General features: G+C 39.5%; 2 protein-coding genes across 4 annotated transcripts in view; both read left to right on the top strand.

Moving 5' to 3' along the window:
• Positions 1-652: 652 nt before the first annotated feature.
• MAN1A2 (mannosidase alpha class 1A member 2) overlaps positions 653-20,182 on the top strand; it is a 70,414-nt gene continuing 50,884 nt past the window's right edge. Inside the window, exons 1-3 of one of the 3 annotated variants that reach the window (XM_036344958.1) lie at positions 653-993; positions 8,081-8,336; positions 16,559-16,655. In XM_036344958.1, the coding sequence (XP_036200851.1) occupies positions 692-993; positions 8,081-8,336; positions 16,559-16,655 (655 nt within the window). In that variant the 5' untranslated portion in view covers positions 653-691. Of the gene's footprint in view, positions 1,040-8,080; positions 8,337-11,366; positions 11,429-16,558; positions 16,656-20,182 lie in introns of those variants that run through there. The other 2 variants (XM_036344959.1, XM_036344961.1) reach the window with 2 other exon arrangements.
• On the top strand, positions 16,664-19,523 carry LOC118673779 (ADP-ribose glycohydrolase MACROD1-like). The gene has a single exon (XM_036344962.1). It carries the CDS (start codon positions 18,384-18,386, stop codon positions 19,359-19,361), a length of 978 nt encoding a protein of 325 aa, XP_036200855.1. The 5' UTR covers positions 16,664-18,383; the 3' UTR covers positions 19,362-19,523.

The following is a 20,182-nucleotide window of genomic DNA, read 5'->3' as shown; positions in this document are numbered from 1 at the left end:
TGACAGAGCCGCGCGGTAGCGACAGCGGCGACGCGGCGGCGGCCGGGAGGGCGCTGGGGCTCGGGACGCGGATGCCCTGCGCGCCAGCCGTCCGGTGGGCAGTGTCGAGCCCTCCCCGGAGCCGGGGCCGTGTCGGGCGGCGCGGGCGTCCGAGACCTGCTGCCGGTCCGCCCGGCGCGGTGGGAGACCGCCCTCCCTGTCGGCCGACTTCCGAGGAGACCCTGGTTTTTCCCGCCGCCGAGGGTGAGAGACCGCGGGACCCGAGCCTCCGAGGCGGCGAAGGGAACCTTCCCTGACTGACTCCGCGGATCGGGCCGGGCGGCCTTCGGGGGCGCGAGACCCCCTCGGAGCACTCCGGGGCGCCGGCCTGGAAGAAGCCGCCGCCGGGCGTCCTCGCTGCGGCGCTGCCCGCCTGGCCCACCCCCGGGCATGAGGAGGAGGCTGGCGAGAGCCCCGCACCCCCAGGCGAAGGCGCTGTCAGCGGGCGTGAGCCGCCAGTCGCGGGGCCACACGTGTGTCAGTGTCCCGGGCCCGCGCGGGGAGGCGCCCTGTGGAGGGGGCGCCGCGGTCCTGGCCGAGGAGAGCCGCTGCGTTCCCCCGTCGCTGCCCGGGCTGGGAAGGGGGTCCCATGTGTCGCGCATTGGCCGGGAGAGGAGGACTGGATAGCGCATTTCGTGCGAGAGCGTGAAGGATGACCGCCCCCGCGCTGCTGCCCCTGTCCGGACGGAGGATCCCGCCCCTGAACCTGGGGCCGCCCTCCTTCCCGCACCACCGGGCCACCTTGAGACTTTCCGAGAAGTTTATCCTCCTGCTCATCCTCAGTGCCTTCATCACCCTGTGTTTTGGGGCATTCTTCTTCCTTCCAGACTCTTCGAAACACAAACGCTTTGATCTGGGTTTGGAAGACGTGCTGATTCCGCACGTCGATGCCCACAAAGGGGCGAAGAACCCCGGAGGCTTCCTGATTCACGGGCCCGATGAGCATCGACACAGGTTGGTTCATTTCACAAGTTGTGGTGGTGACATTGGGCAGAGCAAGGTATGATTTATTGCATCAGATCTGTCGTTTGTGTGAGGTGTGTGTGTGTGTGTGTTGTTTTTTTTCTGCTCCGCCTTCTTTTTTCGGTAAAATGTAATTTTCCCCGAGTTGTGAGACTTGTTATTTCAAAACTGGTTTAGTAGAACCATGGCCTGAAAGGGCTCCTGGAGCCCCATGTAGTGTCCAGCGCCTTCGTTTTGTACAGGAGAAGCATTTGTGTCCAGGGGTAACCTAGAGAAATAGTGACCTAGGTTGTGCCTTCATTTATTAAGAATGTGTTGCATTCGGTCATTGTGCCATCCGGTGAAATAGATGTATTGATTGCATCCTGACAGCTTCTACGGGTTTGTCCTCTCCTAAAGGGCTCTCGTTCTCTGACTTTGCAATTAAACTTAGTAGTGAATCTTAGCTTTTTAGGAAGACAAAGACGGGCTGAATATATACCTGTCATTTTATATATATATGTGTGTGTGTGTATATATTTGAAAGAAGGGAGAGGGAGAGAGAAACATCCATGATGAGAGAGAATCATTGATCGGGTTGCCTCCTCCTGAGGTTCGAGCCTGCAACCCCAGCATGTGCCCTGACGGGAAGTCGGACTGTGATCTCCTGGTTCATAGGTCCACACTCAACTACTGGGCCACGTTGGCCCGGCCTCATTTCTTAACATGCAGAAATGCCCTGGTTGTTGTTATTTTCAGGGGATGCCTTTGGGGGCTCTATGTGGAATCAGTTAAGTTAAAGATGCCATTGAATCCTGTCGTTTCACTTTGAGAGTCATGTAGACAAAATCTGGTTTATGTTTTAAAATTTAATTTTACCCTTATATATATATTTAGTTGATAGGTGGAATGTGTCAAGTAACTATTAGAAGGTGATCGATTAAAGGGTTCAAGTTCTTTCAAATAACCAAATCTGAAGTGACCTCTTGAGAGAGTTTGGCCAAATTGGGATAAAATGGGAGCTTTAGTTACAATCTCTTTAAATCATTTATGTAATTTGTATATAAAAAAAAGAGTTTGAGAAAGTATTTACTTTTCTCAAACCTACATTTCCCCCCTTCTTTTCTTACAATAATTTTTCAGTGTGTGATGAGAATCATATGCTTGAGTTGTTTTCGGCTGATGTTATTTTAACTTTTTATCAAGCATAAAGTTTTTGAGAAAGCGTAGGTTCAAATGTGAGCCTGAGTTAAATACTTGGGAAAATGCACTGTTGTAATGAGAGCTGGCTTTTCCTTTTCTCAATCTCGTTAATTTATTATTTGCTTGCTGGTTCTTTGACTTTTGGCTGAACCTTACGGAGTAGTTACTTCTAAAATTGTTTCATGCCATTATTTTGTAATTAAATTAATTTGGAACTTTTGCCATCATTTTCAACTTCTGTACTCTTTTGTATTTATTTTATTTTGCCTTTGCTCTATGTGAATTTGAAAAAAATTAAGATTTAAAAAATCATTTTATAAATGGCTAGAATTTATTTATTTATTTATTACAGTAGTCATCTACCCCTTCCCCCCACCCCCCACCCCTCCATGGTTCTGCTTTTTGTGGTTTCAGTTACCTGAAGTCACCCATGGTCAGAAAATATTAAATGGGAAATTTCAGAAATAAATAATTCATAAGTTTTAAATTGTGTGTCTTCTGAGTAGCATGATGAAATCCCATTCCATCCTGCTCTGTCCCTCCTGGAAAGTGAATCATCCCTTTGTCCAGTGAGTCCACACTGTATACACTACCTGTAGTCACTTAGTAGCCCTCTCAGTTATCAGATCCACTGTCCTGGTATTGCAGTGTTTGTGTTCAAGTCCCTCTTGTTTTACGTAATAATCGCCCCAAAGCAAAAGAGTAGTGATACTGACAATTCGGTTATGGCAAAGAAAAGCCATAACATGCTTTCTTTAAGTGAAAAAGTATGTGTGTATAGGGGAAAACAATGTATATACCCACTGGGGGTCTTGGAATGTATCTCCTGTGGATAAGGGGAGAATACTGTATATAATTATTTATATAATGAAATCTGTATCAGTTTAAAAAGTAAATGAATGAAATGGTATATACATTCTAGTTTTTCATGAGTTTAAAAGTAAACCTTATTGAACATTTTATATACTAGCCTGAAGGTAATAGGTATATTTACAGAAGTATTTCCAGGTGTCACTTTTGAGCCTGGTGAACAATTACATCTCTTAATTTATCTAAGACTATAGGATAGTAGGATAGATTTTGTGAAAAACAAGAGTCCTTTAGTAATTCAGGCCTCAGACCTTGTGAAATTTTCTTTGATTTAAGACTGTAATTTCCTAGCGTTAATATTGAGAGATGTCTTTGACAGTGTTCTCCTTTGTTCTTCATATCTTAACAAGAACTTTAGAGACAAGTTATATAGTTTTTTTTTTTTTAAAAAGGATATGAAGTAATCTAGAGACTACAAAGAATAATGTGTGTGCTGTTTTCTTTTTATATTTTTTGACATTTACCTGTTTATAAAATCAACCTCTGTTACTTATGCAGATCTCTTGATGTCTCCTTAGTGATATTGCTGTTTTCATTTAAAAATATTGGTCATATTTATTCAGCAAATGTTTGGAGTAGTTACTATGTACTAAGCATTATACTAAGTATCGGGGATTATTGGAGAATAATGAAGATGATTAATTTTGACTCAGACATGACTGAAACATTTAAATCTTAGATTCAAATCTCAACATCATTCTTAAAGCATATATTATCATCTTTGGAGTCAGATTCTGGGGGTTCTTTTCACTTAGATGAGGCTCTGGTCATTGGCATTTTTCAAAAGTTCAGATAAGTTATTGTTTTATCTTTCCTCCTCCCCCCCCCCCCCAATAGCATTTATGCCATTAACTTACATATTTCTGGCATGTGGACTAGGCTATCTGGATATAAGGGGCAATGTTCCTGCAGCTTTTTTTCCATAAAGAACTAGACCCTGGCATCTGAAAAAAATGTGCTAATCATTGTGCTAAATTGAGATCTGGCACAATTCAATGTATTTATGTATCTAAAACTATGCGCACATGCCATAGTTTTTCTGTATAGCTATATGGTTATGTTTGTTAAGTTTATTTATAAAGTACAGTAGGTCCTTGGGTTACGTCGGAGATCCGTTCCTATGGTGCGACATAACGTGATTTTTGCCATAAGTCAGAACCCACCTACAGAAGCACCTATGTCACTCACATGGAGCACATACACAGCAGTAATGAAGGGAAACAGTAAAAAAAAAATTAAAAAGAAAGCTAACAATTCCTGACCTTTACTTGTGGTAAATAAATAATAAAAAACATAAAGCACATATGTACATATGTTGAAATGACGTAACTTGAGGACTGCCTGTAATATGTGCATGCATTACCCCTTCAATACTTGGCAGTAAGGTGGTATCTGATATGAAGTTTATATCTGTTTGGTGTATATCTGTTATGTATATAACAGTAAATGTGAATTATTTTTCCGTTAGTTTGTGATGCCATTATAAAACATTTTGTTTTTCATGATCTAGATTTTTTCCCTGTACTTAGAAAGATTGGTAATACCTAGGGTGTGGTGAGCAGCGAACAGCTGGTTCATCCTGTGCTTAGACTGTTGGTGTAAGTCTAAATTAATAGAATTTTTTTTGTAATATTAGCTCATTTCTTTGATCCAGCAGTTCTTCTAAGAACTTATTCTTGGTAAATCTTCACATCAGTGCACAAAGTAATGTACAAGAATGTTCCCTGAAGCCAAAACATGACATATTGTAAATGATCCAAATGTCTGTCAACAGGGGATTAGTTAACTAAATGATAATATATCACTATATGTGCAGAGTTCTTTTCTTTTTTAACTCCCCCTATGGATTTTTCTGGCTATTCCTAAAAGCACCATGCTATTTTAATTTCATAATTTTATAATAGTATGTTCTGATATCTAGTATATATTTTCTATACCATTCTTGTTTTTTAAAAAGTTATAGGCATACATAAAAATCTTAACAGATAATATTACTGCCATTGTACCCACTACTTCAAATCTGAAAATTTCAGCGGAAGATTACCTTTCTTGAGGTAAGCCTGAGTTTGACATTACATGGTTTTATGCTTCTACAGCATATATATTGATATAAATTATATATAAATATATATATTGTTTTGTATGTTCTTAAACATATATATCATTCTGCAAATTTTTTTCATTTTGCTCAACATTTTTTAAGGATTTATGTATGTTGATATATTGGGCTGTGATTCAGTTATCTACTTTAGGTATACATGATTAAACTTCAAATTACTTCTATATTCCCCTGTTGATAAATGTTTAGGTCAAGTCCATATTTTTGCTATAAAAACATTCTTGTGCATGTATTCTTGTGCCCCCCTGAATTTTTCCTCCAGGGTAAAAGCTTAATAATAAAACTATTAAGTTGTAAAGTATGTGCATTATTGACTCAAATTTTGTTACTCAATTAGTCTGTACAGTAGTTGTACCAATTTGTACTCATCTTTGCAAACCAAGGTATTGTGTATTTAAAAAAATCTTCAATCTGATGCCAATTTTAGTTTTTATTACTCTCATTATTGAGTGAAGTGGAATATTTTTTAAAACATTGATTGGTTATTTGGGTTTCCTAGCCTTTGAGTTGTTCACTCACATTTTTTTGGCCTGTTTTTTCTTATGGCTTATTCTCCCTTTTCAAATTCATTTGTAGGAATTATTTATACATCCTGATGAATTCTTAGGTAGATGCATTACATGTATCTTCTTGCAATGGGTGTCTTATTTTTATACTTTGTTTATGGTATCTTTAGTTTTACAGAAGTGTCACATTTTAATAATATTGAAAGTGTCAATATTTTCCTTTATGGTATTGCTTTTTGGATTTTGCTTAGGGAATGCTTTTCTACCCTGAAGTTATAGTCTCCTTATTTTCACTTTTGGTAGTTTTAAAGTTTGTTTTTCACAGCTTGGTTTTGATTTTTGTGTATGATGAGGTTAGGACTGAATTTATATTTTTCTATGCTGGTGTCCACTTGTTCCCGCGCTCCTTATTGAAGAGTCTGTCCTCTCCCATGGATTTGTAATGCCATTTCCGCTGTATAACATTTTTTCATATGCTCATAGGTTTGATTTTGGGTTGAACTAATAGGAAACCAGCTGACAAAGAAAGAGGCAGAGGTAATTTGCAGAGTCTAAGCCCCAGCATCATGAAGTAGAGTATAGAAGAGCGGATTTGGAGTTGAGAATTTTGGTTTACTTACTCACTGGTGCTGTATGGCTCTCTTGTTTTTAGTGCATTGACTTGAAGGAGAGGAATGTTGGATACAAATAGAAGAAACCAGCTGTAGTGCATGTAAAATAGGTATTGAAAGGATATTGGTTGGCTTTCAGAATTGACATAAGATCTGGAGAACTAGGTTTAGCAGATATTCAGGCATTAAAGGAAGACAGGTATGCAGAACCATAGTGAAGGTTAAGGAACAGTTAATGTACCATTGTTGGTGCTGCAGGTCACTGAGTGCTGGTTATAGCTTTGCTGCCTCTGGACACTAGATTCCTCTGCTTTCTGAGTGACTTTTGAAATTGAGTTATTGTTCCTTTATGCCACTTACTCCAGATCTGTAGTTTCAGCCTGAGCATCTGATTTCAAAAGTGTAGATCACAGGGCCTTCCTTGCCCTGCTGTTAGACAATAGAAAGATAAAGTACCCAGAACCATTTGACTTCTGTAGGAAGAGAAGGGATTCTACTACCAATATACTGGTGAATTTCTGTTAGATAGGAGATTACATATTAACATCTTAAGAAATGTAAAGTAAACTGCAAAGAACCTAAGTTGTATTACAGTGATGAAGTTCTGACTTGTGCTGTGCTATTTAGAAATGAAGATAATAGTCTTCCTAGATCAGGGGTGGGCAACCCCTGCCACTCATGCCAAATATGGTAGGCCAGTAACTTTTGCTGGCACGCGAAACCCTCTCTTATAATCTTCCATTTACAATTTTTTTCTTAATATCGACTTTTTTACTTTTCAGATAAATTCAGTGTAGGTGCATCTTAGATAAATAAATAATTTTACATAACATGTATACATTAAAAAATAAATGTATTTTCCATCATCATATACTGTGTTTTTGTCGCTCGAATGAATTTTATTATTTCTTCAAGGTTCTTCACATATGTACAACTTAAGAGATATCAAGTAGGCGTAACATGTTCTCAAAAAATTAGGTTTGGCACGCAGAAGAATTTTGAGTCAGAGATTTTGCTGGTTTTGGCACACACTCACAAAAAGGTTGCCCACCCCTGTCCTAGACTGTACATTTTAGCACTTTCTGTGCAGTGGTTTAAAATGGGCCAGTTACTGCTCTCCTTAATAATATAAATTCATGGGTGTCACACGGACCTGCTGAATTGGAATCTGTATTTTTAACAAGGGCTCAAGAGACTTTTAAGTAGTCATGCCCACATTAGTTGTGCTGTAAGCTCTATGTTATTTCCAAAATTCAAAAATTGTAGAAGAATATGATGTACTATATAACAAAATGAAAGAATTTCCATCCTCTTATTTTTCTGCTTATCTCTTTCCTTGACCCTGTTTATATTTTTGTCCATCTTGATACTGAGTTCTTAATTCTATTTTTAATTTTCTCTCTCTCCGCAAGTTTTTCACTGGTATGTCTCTTGTCCTTTCTCCCTCTTCCCCTCCCTCCTTTTTTTCTTTTTTTTTCATGTGTCTACTTATAAGTTACTGATTGCCGTTTCCTCTGTTTTCATTGGCCCTGAAATTGTAACTTTCTTTCTAGGTTCCCTCTTCCTCCATTGTGTAAAGTGTTAGCTCTTTGGCATCCAGAGCTCATACCAAGTTATATTTATCCTGTTCTTTGGGCAGATAAATATGAGTCTCTCACAGATCATTGCTGTCTTTCAATGGTAGGAGTAGGAATCAACTATCTGGGTTTGGTGGAGGAAACTTTAAGTTTCATGTTTAAAGCTTGGAGGTTTTAAGGGTCATTCTAACCAGTCTTTTTTTCTCCTTACAGGGAAGAAGAGGAACGTTTGAGGAATAAAATTCGAGCCGATCATGAGAAGGCCCTGGAAGAAGCAAAAGAAAAATTAAAAAAGTCGAGAGAGGAAATACGAGCAGAAATTCAGACAGAGAAAAATAAGGTAGTCCAAGAAATGAAGATTAAAGAGAAAAAGCCACTACCACCAGTCCCTATACCAAACCTTTCAGGAATAAATGGTGGAGATCCAGAAGATGATGACATAAGAAAGAAAAGGGAAAAAATTAAAGAGGTAATAATAAGCTGAGATTTATGATATGAAGTGGTTATAGATATATATTTGACTGGAGACACACACACACACACACATATGCACACCATTTATGCTGTTTTACTTTGGTCTTGTTTGTTTTTGGGTCATAGTTGTAGTTCATTTTCCAAGTTAACAGTAAGGGCTAGAACTCTCTTTCTTAATATGTGTTATACGTATTGGTCACTTAAAATTTTGCTATAATGTTGTTTGGATGGTTACATCATTCTCCCTGTGTTCAGAGATCTTTTGATAGTCAGCATTTTATAAATAATGTAGAATAGATTTATAAATAAGTTATTGAGTAAGAAATTTCTTTAGTGTTAAGTTATAAGGGACTCTGCTGGATACTATGCATATCTCCTCATAAACATGCTTCTGAAGAGTTAGCTTTATAACTGTCATCTTTTTTAAAATTACATTTTTATTGATTTCAGAGAGTAAGGGAGTGGGAGAAAGAGATAGAAACATCAGTGATGAAAGAGAATCATTGATCAGCTGCCTCCTGCACGCCCCACACCAGTGATTGAACTGGCAACCCAAGCATGTACCCCGACTAGAATTGATCGGTGACCTCCTGGTTCAGGTTGACGCTCAGCCACTGAGCCATGCCCACTGGGCATATCTGTCATCTTTTAGGGAATGTGCCATGAAACCCTGTAACTATATAGCTGTTAACGTAAAAAAACCATTGAAACCTGTAAAGAATTTTTGTGAGTTTATTTGAGCCAAACTGTCGACATATGCCGGGAAGCAGAACCTCAACGAATTGAGATAGTGCTCCGAAGAATGGCGGGGTTACAATTGTATTTATACATTGCAATCAAAGGAGGGACATAGGTGGGTTACATGAAATTCATTGGTGACAGATTTAAGGAGGTGGGATTAAGCGAAGCAGGGAAACCTCTAGGATAGGATAAAAAGTAAAATGATGGACACATACTTAGGTGGGTGCAGGATCAATTAACATGATAATGAAGGAATTTGTAGTATCTGTCCTGGCGCTCAGAACATTTGGTTGTGCCCCAGGGGCTCCAGAAAAAGGGAAGTTACAAGTTACCCAGACATTTCAAGGGTATGTTATCTTAGAGGCAAAAAGGCAAATGGGCTCAGTAAGGATCAAAGTTGATCTTGTCAGTGAAGATACTGGCCTAGGACATAACTCCACCATAACTGCTTTTAGTTAAAGTTTAATTTCAAACCATCCTTTGTGGTTATTTTAGGTCTCTGAGTCTGCTAGGCTGCCACGCAGGCCTTCCCTGAGCTTGTCAGGTCAGCGTGTGGCCCCTTTCGTCCACACAGCAGATTAAGAACACATTCCTTCCAAAGAGTCTCAATGGACTGAAGAATGGGGAGGGATTGATCTCAGAATTTTTTATATTTATTTAGTCACAGAAGTCTTTCAGTTTGTTATTTTAGGAATGACTTGGAGATAAAGAGAATGCCATAGTGTGTGTGGGGGGGTGTAATTTAGTGACTATTTCAGTTGAACTTTGTAAATTAAAACTCCAGCTAATTTCAGATGGAGTTTGCAGTTGTATTGCCTATGTAGATTTTGTCTGGGTGTAATTGCACAACAATATTCCAAAGATATTGTTTATCATAAAATAAGGTAATAAATTTAATTCAAATATTCAAATATCTATATGGATATATTCTAGTAATGAATATGAATGATTTAGCAGGTACTTTAAGCTTGACCTTATGAATTATTATAAGACAACCTCGATGGAATCAAAATAGAACTTTACTCTGATTTTACCTCACATTTGATGTTTTGTTTTATGCCCAGACTGTTAAGGCACTTTCTTTGCACAGTGTTGGGGAGACATTGATAGGTAGTTATTGTTTTTGTAAGATGGGTGACCTGCTTTTTTTAGATGTCATTAGATTTTATTGAAATACTTTCTCATGTACATAATAATTCAGATAGATAGCTGTATGTTAAGACCACCCAAAGGCTCATTGATTTGCTAGAAGTACACACAGGATTCAGCAAAGCTGTTGTATTTATTGTTTCAGTTTATTACAATAAAACTAAAGTTAGTAATAGAAAAGGCACATAGGACAGAGTCCAGGAGAGACCCGCTGGAGTGATATAGACAGTGCCTGGTTCTCCCAGCAGTGATGTGTGGCAGTGTGTGTGAAGTGTTGCCAACCAGGGAAGTTCATCTGAGCCTTGGTGTCCAGGGCTTTTATTGGAGGTTTGTTATGTAGGCTTGCCTGAGCTTAGTTCTCCAACTCCTCCAGAGGTCAGGCTAATACCATGTGGCCCAAGGTCCCTACCATAAATCACATTGTTAACATAAACTCTGACACAGCCCAAGGCTTCAGGTAAGCAGTTACTCTTAACAGGCAGGGTAATAAAGGGTTAGAGGTTATTTTCTAGGAGCCTACCACTGGCCAAAGCTTTCTTTGGGATGTGCTGGGTTTGGACCACCCAGACCTGCTGAATTAACCCTTTTCAGTGGTTCTCAACTTTCCTAATGCCGCGACCCTTTAATACAGTTCCTCATGTTGTGGTGACCCCCAACCATGAAATTATTTTTGTTGCTACTTCATAACTGTAATTTTGCTACTGTTATGAATCGTAATGTAAATATCTGATATGCTATATGTGTTTTCCAATGGTCGCGACCCACAGGTTGAGAACCAATGCTTTAGATTAAGAATACCATATTATCCAGTGTTCTTGTAAATCAGCATAAAACATATTAACCCCTGTGTAGGTTTCTGTTAAACATTATGGTTACTGACTTAACAAATAGAGAAAGTTGAAACACAAGCTTGCAGGGGAAGGAGCTAAATAAGCAAGGTGATGTGAATAGCAGAATACCTTAAAGTGTCAAGAATGAGAGAACATTTCAAGAATTAGACACTATTTACCTTTGAAGGCAGGAGTTAAAAATAGAGCTGGGAAAGGATTATTTGAAAGTTTTAAAAGGAGCACTTAACCTCTAGATCCGTAATTCCCTAGACTATGCATTCTAGCTACTGTTCTTTTCCCAACAGAAGACCAAAGTTAACCTTATGAAGGGATTAATTGGAGAAGATCTGGATTTGGGGAATACCAGGTATGGCTGTGTAAAAGCATAGAGATCATTCTGAAAAATGAAGAGAGTGGTGGGGGTAGAGGGAATTAAGTGAAAAATGAATCTGAATATTGAGATCACTTTCTCCTGCTCAGTTCTCAGAATTCTGGAAGCCAGGTTTATATTCAGTAAACTGGAGAATGGAGGATTTCTCTCTGGGGAGACTAGCCCAAGAGAAAAGACCTACTCTGTTCCTCAAACACCCCTGGGCTTCACCTGATCTCTCTAAGATGAGGCTCAGGCAACTAGTGTTACTCATTCACTGACAGTCTTTGTCTTGCAAGTGCTTCACTCTTACTTGGAGGGCAAATCAAAGATCACTGGATATTTACCAAAATTTTCTTACATGAGAAACAGATGGAAGAAAAATTCAGAGGATACAGAAACAATACAAGGAGCAGAAAAAAAATATATTAAAAAATAACACCATTGGGGTGACAGAAAATTTAATTCATGAAATAAGAACAGTAAGTTATAAAAAGGAACATTTTATATAAAGTAAGAAAATGGTCTTAGAAATTAAAAATATGATAGAATTTAAAAATTCAATAGAAGAGTTGGAAGTTAAAATTGAACAGATCTCAGTAAGACAAGAAAATTGAATAAAAAAGATCAATTTGGAACATCTGACAAGTGATTAGATAGGTATGGTAGGAAGAGAATAGGAATAATGGGAAGAAGTTAGAGAAACAATTCAAAAAAATTAGCCAAATCTAAAGGAAGTGGGTTGCCAGATTGAAAGGACCTGCTAGGTATCCATCCCAATGAGAAAAAAAGAAAAAATGTCCTGAAATTTTAGAAAAATAGTCATAAAAAAAGATCCTAAAAGTTTACAGAGGGAAAAAAAGGTTCCACTCACAAGATTGGAATTGTACAATAATGGCACATCAGATTCCTCAACAATAATATTGGGAACTAGGAAGAATTTTATCTTCAATCAAATTAAGAATCAAATCTGAGGGTAAAGATATATTTAGGCATTTTCTCAGATTGCTATAAAATATACTTAAGCTCAAAAATAGGAAGAGAAGGGTTTTGAATACAGGGTATCTATCACTAGAGAGAATAAAGAAGCATTCCTAGGAATGAGTAAGGGAATCAGCAGGATGATGGCCGCACTTCAGGTGGAGAGAACATACGTCCAGATTAGAGTAGGAGGATAGAGCTTCAGGAAGGATATGTCACAGAATAAAGTGGAACTGACAGTTTATCTGATGTGTTTAATTGTATTGAGACAAGTTGTAAACCTCACAAATTTTAGAGGTAAATCATAATTATTGCATTAAAAACTAATCAAACAAAAAACCACCAAACCCTCAGACCAGTAGCTAACAGCAGGGAAAACAAAAGTTGAACAAAGTAATGTAACAATCCTATGTAATAAAAAGCTAATATGCAAATTGCCCCTCGGGAGTTCGACCGGGAGACCAGGAGTTCAGTCGCTCGCTATGACGTGTGCTGACCATCAGGGGTCAGAGCAGAACATGGTGGGCGGCCAGTGGTGGTGGCGGGGCGCTGAGGGAGTGAGGGAAGGAGGAGGCGAGAAGGCCGGGAAGCGGGGAACAGTGCAGTGGCGGTGTGTGGGTGGCAAAGGAAGGGGGAGGTGGGGAACCTGATCGGCCCTGATTGCTGGCCAGGCCTAGGGACCCTACCCATGCATGAATTTTGTACACCGGGCCTCTAGTTGTAAGATAAACATGTTAACTTATTGGGAAAATGTAGGTCAGGGAAATATATGGGGGACAAGTATATGTGGAGATGAGTTGATAGAGGCATAAGAGAGCTAAATTATTTTAACTATAGGAGAAGATACTAAATATCTAAAACAAAAAAAATCAAGAAATAGCACTATCCTATATCCTATATAATAAAAGGCTAATATGAAAATCGACTGAATGGTGGAATGACCGGTTGCTATGATGCATACTGACCACCAGGGGGCAGACGCTCAATGCAGGAGCTGCCCCCTGGTGGTCAGTGCACTCCCACAGGGGAGCGCCACTCAGCCAGAAGCCAGGCTGACGGCTGGTGAGTGCAGCAGCGGTGGTGGGAGAGACAGCGCTAAGCCGTCAGTTGGACATCTCCCAAGGGCTCCTGGACTGGAAGAGGGCGCGCAGGCCAGGCTGAGGGACCCCTCTCCGCGCCCCAAGTGCACAAATTTTGTGCACTGGGCCTCTAGTAACCTATATTTAACAATATAGAGGTAAATAGGAAAAGAGGTGAAAGTTTGAGTAATTGTCTCAGGAGAGTGGTAAATACGTGTGGAGCAGCTTATTAGATTTTCTAAAAAATTCAACTTTATTGAATCAATTTATATACAACAAAATATACGTATTTTAAGAGTATATAGTTTGATAGGTCTTGACAGGTGGATACACCTGTGTAACAGTAATTACAATCAAGATGTGACTATGTCCGTAATCTCAAAACAGTTTTCTTTTGTCCTCTCAGGTTAGTCCACCTGATTCCTTTGTCCCTGGCAACTACTGATCTGCTTTTATTATAGATTAGATTTGCCTTTTCTAGAGTTTCAGTCAAATGTAATAATAAAGTCTGTGATGTTTTGTTGCTGGGCTTTTGCTCAGCATAATGTTTTTGAGATTTATCTGTGCAGATGCACTAAAGGTAATTTTTTCTTAGTGGTATTCCTTTTTATGGGTATATCATGGTTCTATTCATTCACCTGTTGAACATCTGCTCAACATTTGTTTCATTTTTTGGCTGTTATGAATAAAGTTGCTATGAACATTTGTGTGCAAGTCTTGTGTGGGCACATGCTTTAGTTTTAGTTTTCACATTTCAATCTGTTGTTATACTGTGAGTTAATTTTTTTATTATGAGAAGTAAAGGTCTTGCATTTTTTTTTTCACATAGGGCTTTCTAGTTGTTCCAGTTGTTGGAAGGATTATCCTTTTCTGATTGAATTATCTTGGTGCTTTTGTTCAAAATCAGTTGACAAAATCAGTAGGTGTTGAGTCTCTTTCTGGACTCATATCTATTTCATTAATCTACATATTTATTCTTAATGCCAATATGACACTGTGTTGATTGATTTATAGTAAGTTTTTAAATCAGATAAGTCCTCCAATTTTATTCTTTATATAAATTGTTTTGGCCATTCTGGGTCCTTTGCCTTTCTATAATTAACTTTTCTGTGAAAATAAAAGGTTGCTGGATTTTGATTGGGATTTTATTGATCTATTAATGAACTTGGAAAAAGTGTCATCTTAACTATAGGCTTCCATATCTTTCCACTTTTTTAGGTTTTCTTTAATTTTTCTCAGCAATATTTTGTAGTTCTTATTTTATAGTTATTGCACATATTCTATTATATTTATTTCTAAGTATGTCAGGTTTTTTGATGCTATTATAAATGGAATTGTTTTAAAATTTCTATTTCTGTTGTTTATTACTAACATATAGGAATATATTTTATTTTAGTTTGCTAAACTTTTATCCTGTTATTTTCCTGAAGTCATTAATTAATTCTAGTGGCTTTTTAAAAGATTGCTTAGAATTTTCCTTGTACAGAGTCATGTCCTTTGTGACTAGAGAAACTTACCTTTTTATGTCTTTAATTCTTTTTCTTCTCTTACTGCACTCTCTAGGACTGCTAGTACATTTTTGAAAAGAAGTAGTGAGAGTGGACATACTTGATTTTTTTCTCAATTTTAGGGGTTAAGTATTTGGTCTTTTACCATTAAATATGTTGTTAGAAATAGTTTTTTTGACAATGCCTTTTATTACATTGAGGATATTTCCTTGTAGTTATAGCTCATTGACAGTCTTTATCATGAGTGGGTGTTTAATTATGTCAGATGCTTTGTCTACATCTATAAAGATTATTGGAGGATGGTTTTCTTTTTTATTCTGTTAACATAGTGAATTATATTGATTGGTGTTTGAATGTTAAATTAGTCTTATATTTTTGAGTTAAACTGCATTTGGTCATTATGTGCTCATATATTGCTAATTTTTAGTTCAGTAGTTTTGCATTTGTGTTTTATATTGGTTTTCAGTTCCCTTTTAATGTCCTTGTCTACTTTTGGTGAAGAGTAAGGCTGACTGCAAAAAGCAAGTTGAGAAATGTTTTCATGAATAGTGTATTTTAAATGAACAGATTTTTGATACACTACCATCTATTAAATAATTCAGTTGATATATAAATACTTTGCTATTGTATTGCTTAGACTTCTGAGTTGTAAGAAACTCAGTTCAACCTTCTTGATATAAAAATATTTATTAGCTTAATGGCTCTGAGGGCTTCAAGCTTTGCTGAATCCAAGTCTGCAGATGTTACTGTCAATAATATGTATCTGTCTCTTTCATTATTTAGTTTCTCCATTTTGGGAGAGAGTTAGCCTCCATCAGCTTTAGGGTTACATATTGCTTGGAGTTTGAGATTGCAAAATGAGAGAGGCCTTCTGTCTCCTATCATCTATAATAATATGTATAAAAGGACTTAAATATCCCTACTTGAATCACATATATACAATCACTTTGTCTAGGTCAGAAGTAGGTAAACCACAACCTGTGGGCCAAATTCTGCCTGTATTTTTTAAAAGTATAGTTTAATTAGAACAGTCATGCTCATTGTTTATGTATTTTCAAGTGCTGCTTTTGTGCTACAACAGCATAATTAAGTAGTTGGTATAGAAACTGTATGGACTGCAAAGCCTAAAATACTTACTTTAAAGAAAGAGTGCTGATCTTTGGTCTAGTCAGACTGTGTTAATTGGTTGTGGAATCAGAGCCTCTTGATTGACAGCTCTATCATAATCACAGTGGGGGAAGAGAGCAATTCCCAAAAGGATTGGCAGTTCCTAAAAGCAAAGGATATGAAACAGACACCTTCCTTCTAAATATAAAAGGACTTGTCTGTTACACTCAATTTTTCCTTGTGTTGCATAGACCCTGAGATTAAACATTATAATGTGTACTTCACACTGATACAAATGTTAATAGAATAACATATTATGAGTAAGGCTGATTAATGTAGGAGATATAGGAGAATATGTAAGGATATAGGAATGGAACCCTTAAATTACATAAATTACAAAGATAGCAGTGTGAATAATGTAAATTGATGTTTTATAATTTTTCTTTTCTCAGATGATGAAACATGCCTGGGATAATTATAGGATATATGGATGGGGACATAATGAACTCAGACCTATTGCAAAGAAAGGACACTCTACTAATATATTTGGTAAGTTTACTTTTTCTGGTTACTATTTCCGTTTTCTATGTCCATTTTTAAAACAAGACTTAACTTTTTAAATTCTTTCTAAACCCTGAGTATGTCTATGGAATGGAATTATAATTTGAAGCAACATGTATTTTTTCTCAAGTTTCAGTCAAGATTGGTTATGGTTGCCTTGGAATACACAGATACGTGGTCTGATCTGTCGACTACTAAATCTTTATATCAGCAGTAAGGCTGTTTTCCTTTTTAAATATTTGTATATTCCCTGGAGTAGCACTTTTTATCTCCTTCAAGAACTTTTTATTTTCATTCACAGCTTGGCTGACTGGTGCAAAAGGTCTAGCTTTCAGGCTACCTTGGCTTTCAACATGCCTTCCTCTGTAAGCTTCATCATTTCTAGCTTTTAATTTAAATTGAGACATGCGACTCTTCCTTTTATTTGAATAGTTAGAGGCCATTGTAGGTTTATTAATTAGTATAATTTTAAATTGTTGTGTCTCAGGGAATAGGGAGGCCCGAGGGAGAGGGAGAGAGACGGGGGACAACTGGTTGGTGGAACAGTCAGAACATATACAGCATTTATTAAGTTTTGCATCTTATATGGGCACCACAAAATAATTATAAGAATAACATTAAAAACCACTGATCACCATCACAATAATGAAAAAGTTAGAAATATTGTGAGAATAATAAAAATGTGAAGTGAGCAAATGCTGTTGGAAAAATTGGGGCTGATAGACTTGGTCGGCAGAGGGTTGCCACAAACCTTCAATTTGTAAAGAACACACAGTATCTGTGAAGCACAGTAATACAAAGAGCAATAAAATGAGGGATACCTACACATAAAAAAATTAACATGCCCAAGGCGATCTACTTGGTAAAGTGAGTGGGTTATTTTATACATTCACAATTACAAAGGAAAAATTAACAATGTGAATGTGGATGGAAGTCTGGGGAAGAGCTGTGTTGACTCTAATGTTCTGCCTTTCTTGAGTTCAGCCCACTTGTTAAACTTCTCAGTTCAAAGTTAACTTACTTAACTAACTTAACATCTTTTACTTAGTCGAATGATAAGTTTGAGAATTATAAAAACTGTTTTTAGAATCTTCACTTCTTCCCACTATTTAAATCTTTCTTGTTGTGAGGGATATCTTTTAAATAAAAAATAGGTGAAAATACTATTGGGGTAACAAGGCACATAAACTAGTCATATACAATGTAGTTGTCTCTACTAGTTGTAACAAATCACTACAGTACTTCAAATAGCATATTTCTTTGTAAAACTATGGAAGAATTTTTCTAATGCTATAATTCTCTTACAGTTTGGTTTTTTTTTTGCTTGGATGCTTTCTGTAAAAAAAGATGACTGGAAAGTTAATTTTTCCTGGGTTTGAAAGATGTTGGGATGGAGGAATAATAGAAAAATTTTTAAAAATATTTATAGTATTATTTAAAATTTAAAATTATAACGAAATGTCAGAGATCTCATTATATGATATTTAATTTAGAGATCACTTAATGAAATAAGTATATTTCCTCAGCAGAGGTTACAGATGGAAAAGTTCCAATTGCTTTGTGGATGCCACAATGTGAGACATTAGTGCAGGAAAATCCGTTATATTTAATGGTTAATTAAAATTAGATCCTCTAGGAGCGTGTCCCTGCGGGCTGGCCTGCGCCACCTGGTACCGGAACTCCAAGTGGGCGGGACCCACTCCTGGCTGACTGCTCATGTCTCTGCAGAGCCGAGTCCCTGGCCCCCTGGCACAACTGTGTTTGGCGGGACAGCTGCTTAGTGCCCCACGCCCCTGGCCAGGCACCTCAGCCTGTGCCAAGTGGACCCGCAGCAGTGCATGCGGTCCTCCGGCGTCCCCTGATGCCAACGGGCCCCGCACGCGGACCCCAGCGGGAGTTGGGGCTTGGGAGGCGCTGGCGGTAGGGCGGAGAGCTGGGGTGTGCACCTGGGCCCCCCTGGCCTTGGCGGCGAAAGTGGACCCGAACACCTGCACCAACTGGAAGGAGGCAAAATCCTTTCTGAAGGGCCTGAGTGACAAGCAGCGGGAGGAACATTACTTCTCCCAGGACTTCATCAGGCTGAAGAAGATCGCGACCTGGAAGGAGACGGCGAAAGGGTTGACCCCGAAGGTGGAGGAGCCCAAGTACAAAAAGGACAAGCATCTCAATGAGAAGATCTCCCTGTTGCGAGGCGATATCACCAAGCTGGAGGTGGACGCCATTATCAACGCCGCCAACAACTCCCTGCTCGGAGGCGGCGGTGTGGACGGCTGCATTCACCGGGCCGCTGGGCCCCTCCTCACCGCGGAGTGCCGGACCCTGCAGCACTGCGAGACTGGGAAGGCCAAGATCACCAGCGGCTATAGGCTGCCGGCTAAGTATGTCATCCACACGGTGGGGCCCATCGTCCGCGGAGCGCCCAGCGCCAGCCAGGCTGCCAAGCTCCGCAGCTGCTACCTGAGCAGCCTCGCCTTGCTGCTGGAGCACCAGCTCCGCTCCGCCGCCTTCCCGTGCATCTCCACCGGAGTGTTTGGCTTCCCCAACGAGGCAGCTGCAGAGGTGGTGCTGGTCACGCTGCGCGAGTGGCTGGAGCAGCACAAGGACAAGGTGGACCGGCTGATCATCTGTGTGTTTCTGGAGAAGGACGAAAACATCTACCTGCAGCGGCTCCCCCACTACTTCCCAGTGGCCTGACCAGGTCTGAGTTGCTGCACACCCTGACCAGGGGGAGTCGCCTGGGCCTGCTGGACCTTGCTCCCAGCTCTAAGAGGTCGCTGAAGCCGGCAGCTGGGCCTGGGCCCGGCCACCCCACCCTGTCCCTCAGCCCCCTGCCCCTCAGCAGCCTCCTAATAAAGCTCACCCTTGTTGCAATAAATAAATACCCTCTCTTCAAGTAAATATCCCGTTAAATTAAACTCAGTGGTAAAGGGTGAACCCTTTTAAAGGGTTGGAGTATAAAAGCGTACTGAAAACAAGAGTTGGATATTAATTTTCTAAATTAAAATTTTAGAGAGGAAGGGAGAAAGAAAGAGAAACATCGATTTGTTGTTCCACTTATTTATGCATTCATTGGTTGATTCTTGTATGTGTCTTGACTGGAATCAAACCAGAAACCTTGGTGTATCAGGATGATGCTCTAATGGTTAGAGCATGGAAGCATCCATGCTGGGGTGTGCACCTGGTTGAGCTACTCAACCAGGGCCTCTGCTTGTTGTTTTTTTTTCTTTCCTTTTCCTTTTCCTTTTCCTTTTCCTTTTCCTTTTTCTTTTTCTTCCCTTCCCCTCCCCTCATTTTCTTTTCTTTTTCCTTTCTTCTCCTCCTCCTCCTCCCCCTCCTCCTCCTCCCCCTCCTCCTCCTCCCCCTCCTCCCCCTCCTCCTCCTCCCCCCCCCTCCTCCTCCTCCTCCTCCTCCTCCTCCTCCTCCTCCTCCTCCCCCCTCCCCCTCCCCCCCCCCCCCCCCCTCCCCCTCCCCCTCCCCCTCCCCCCCTCTCCCTTTCCCTTCCCCTCCCCCTCTCC

The sequence above is a fragment of the Myotis myotis genome, unplaced genomic scaffold (assembly GCF_014108235.1).
Source record: "Myotis myotis isolate mMyoMyo1 unplaced genomic scaffold, mMyoMyo1.p scaffold_m19_p_18, whole genome shotgun sequence".
Taxonomy (NCBI): domain Eukaryota; kingdom Metazoa; phylum Chordata; class Mammalia; order Chiroptera; family Vespertilionidae; genus Myotis; species Myotis myotis.
The sequence above is the reverse complement of the archived record's forward strand: the minus strand, read 5'-3'. Positions and strand labels throughout refer to the sequence as shown.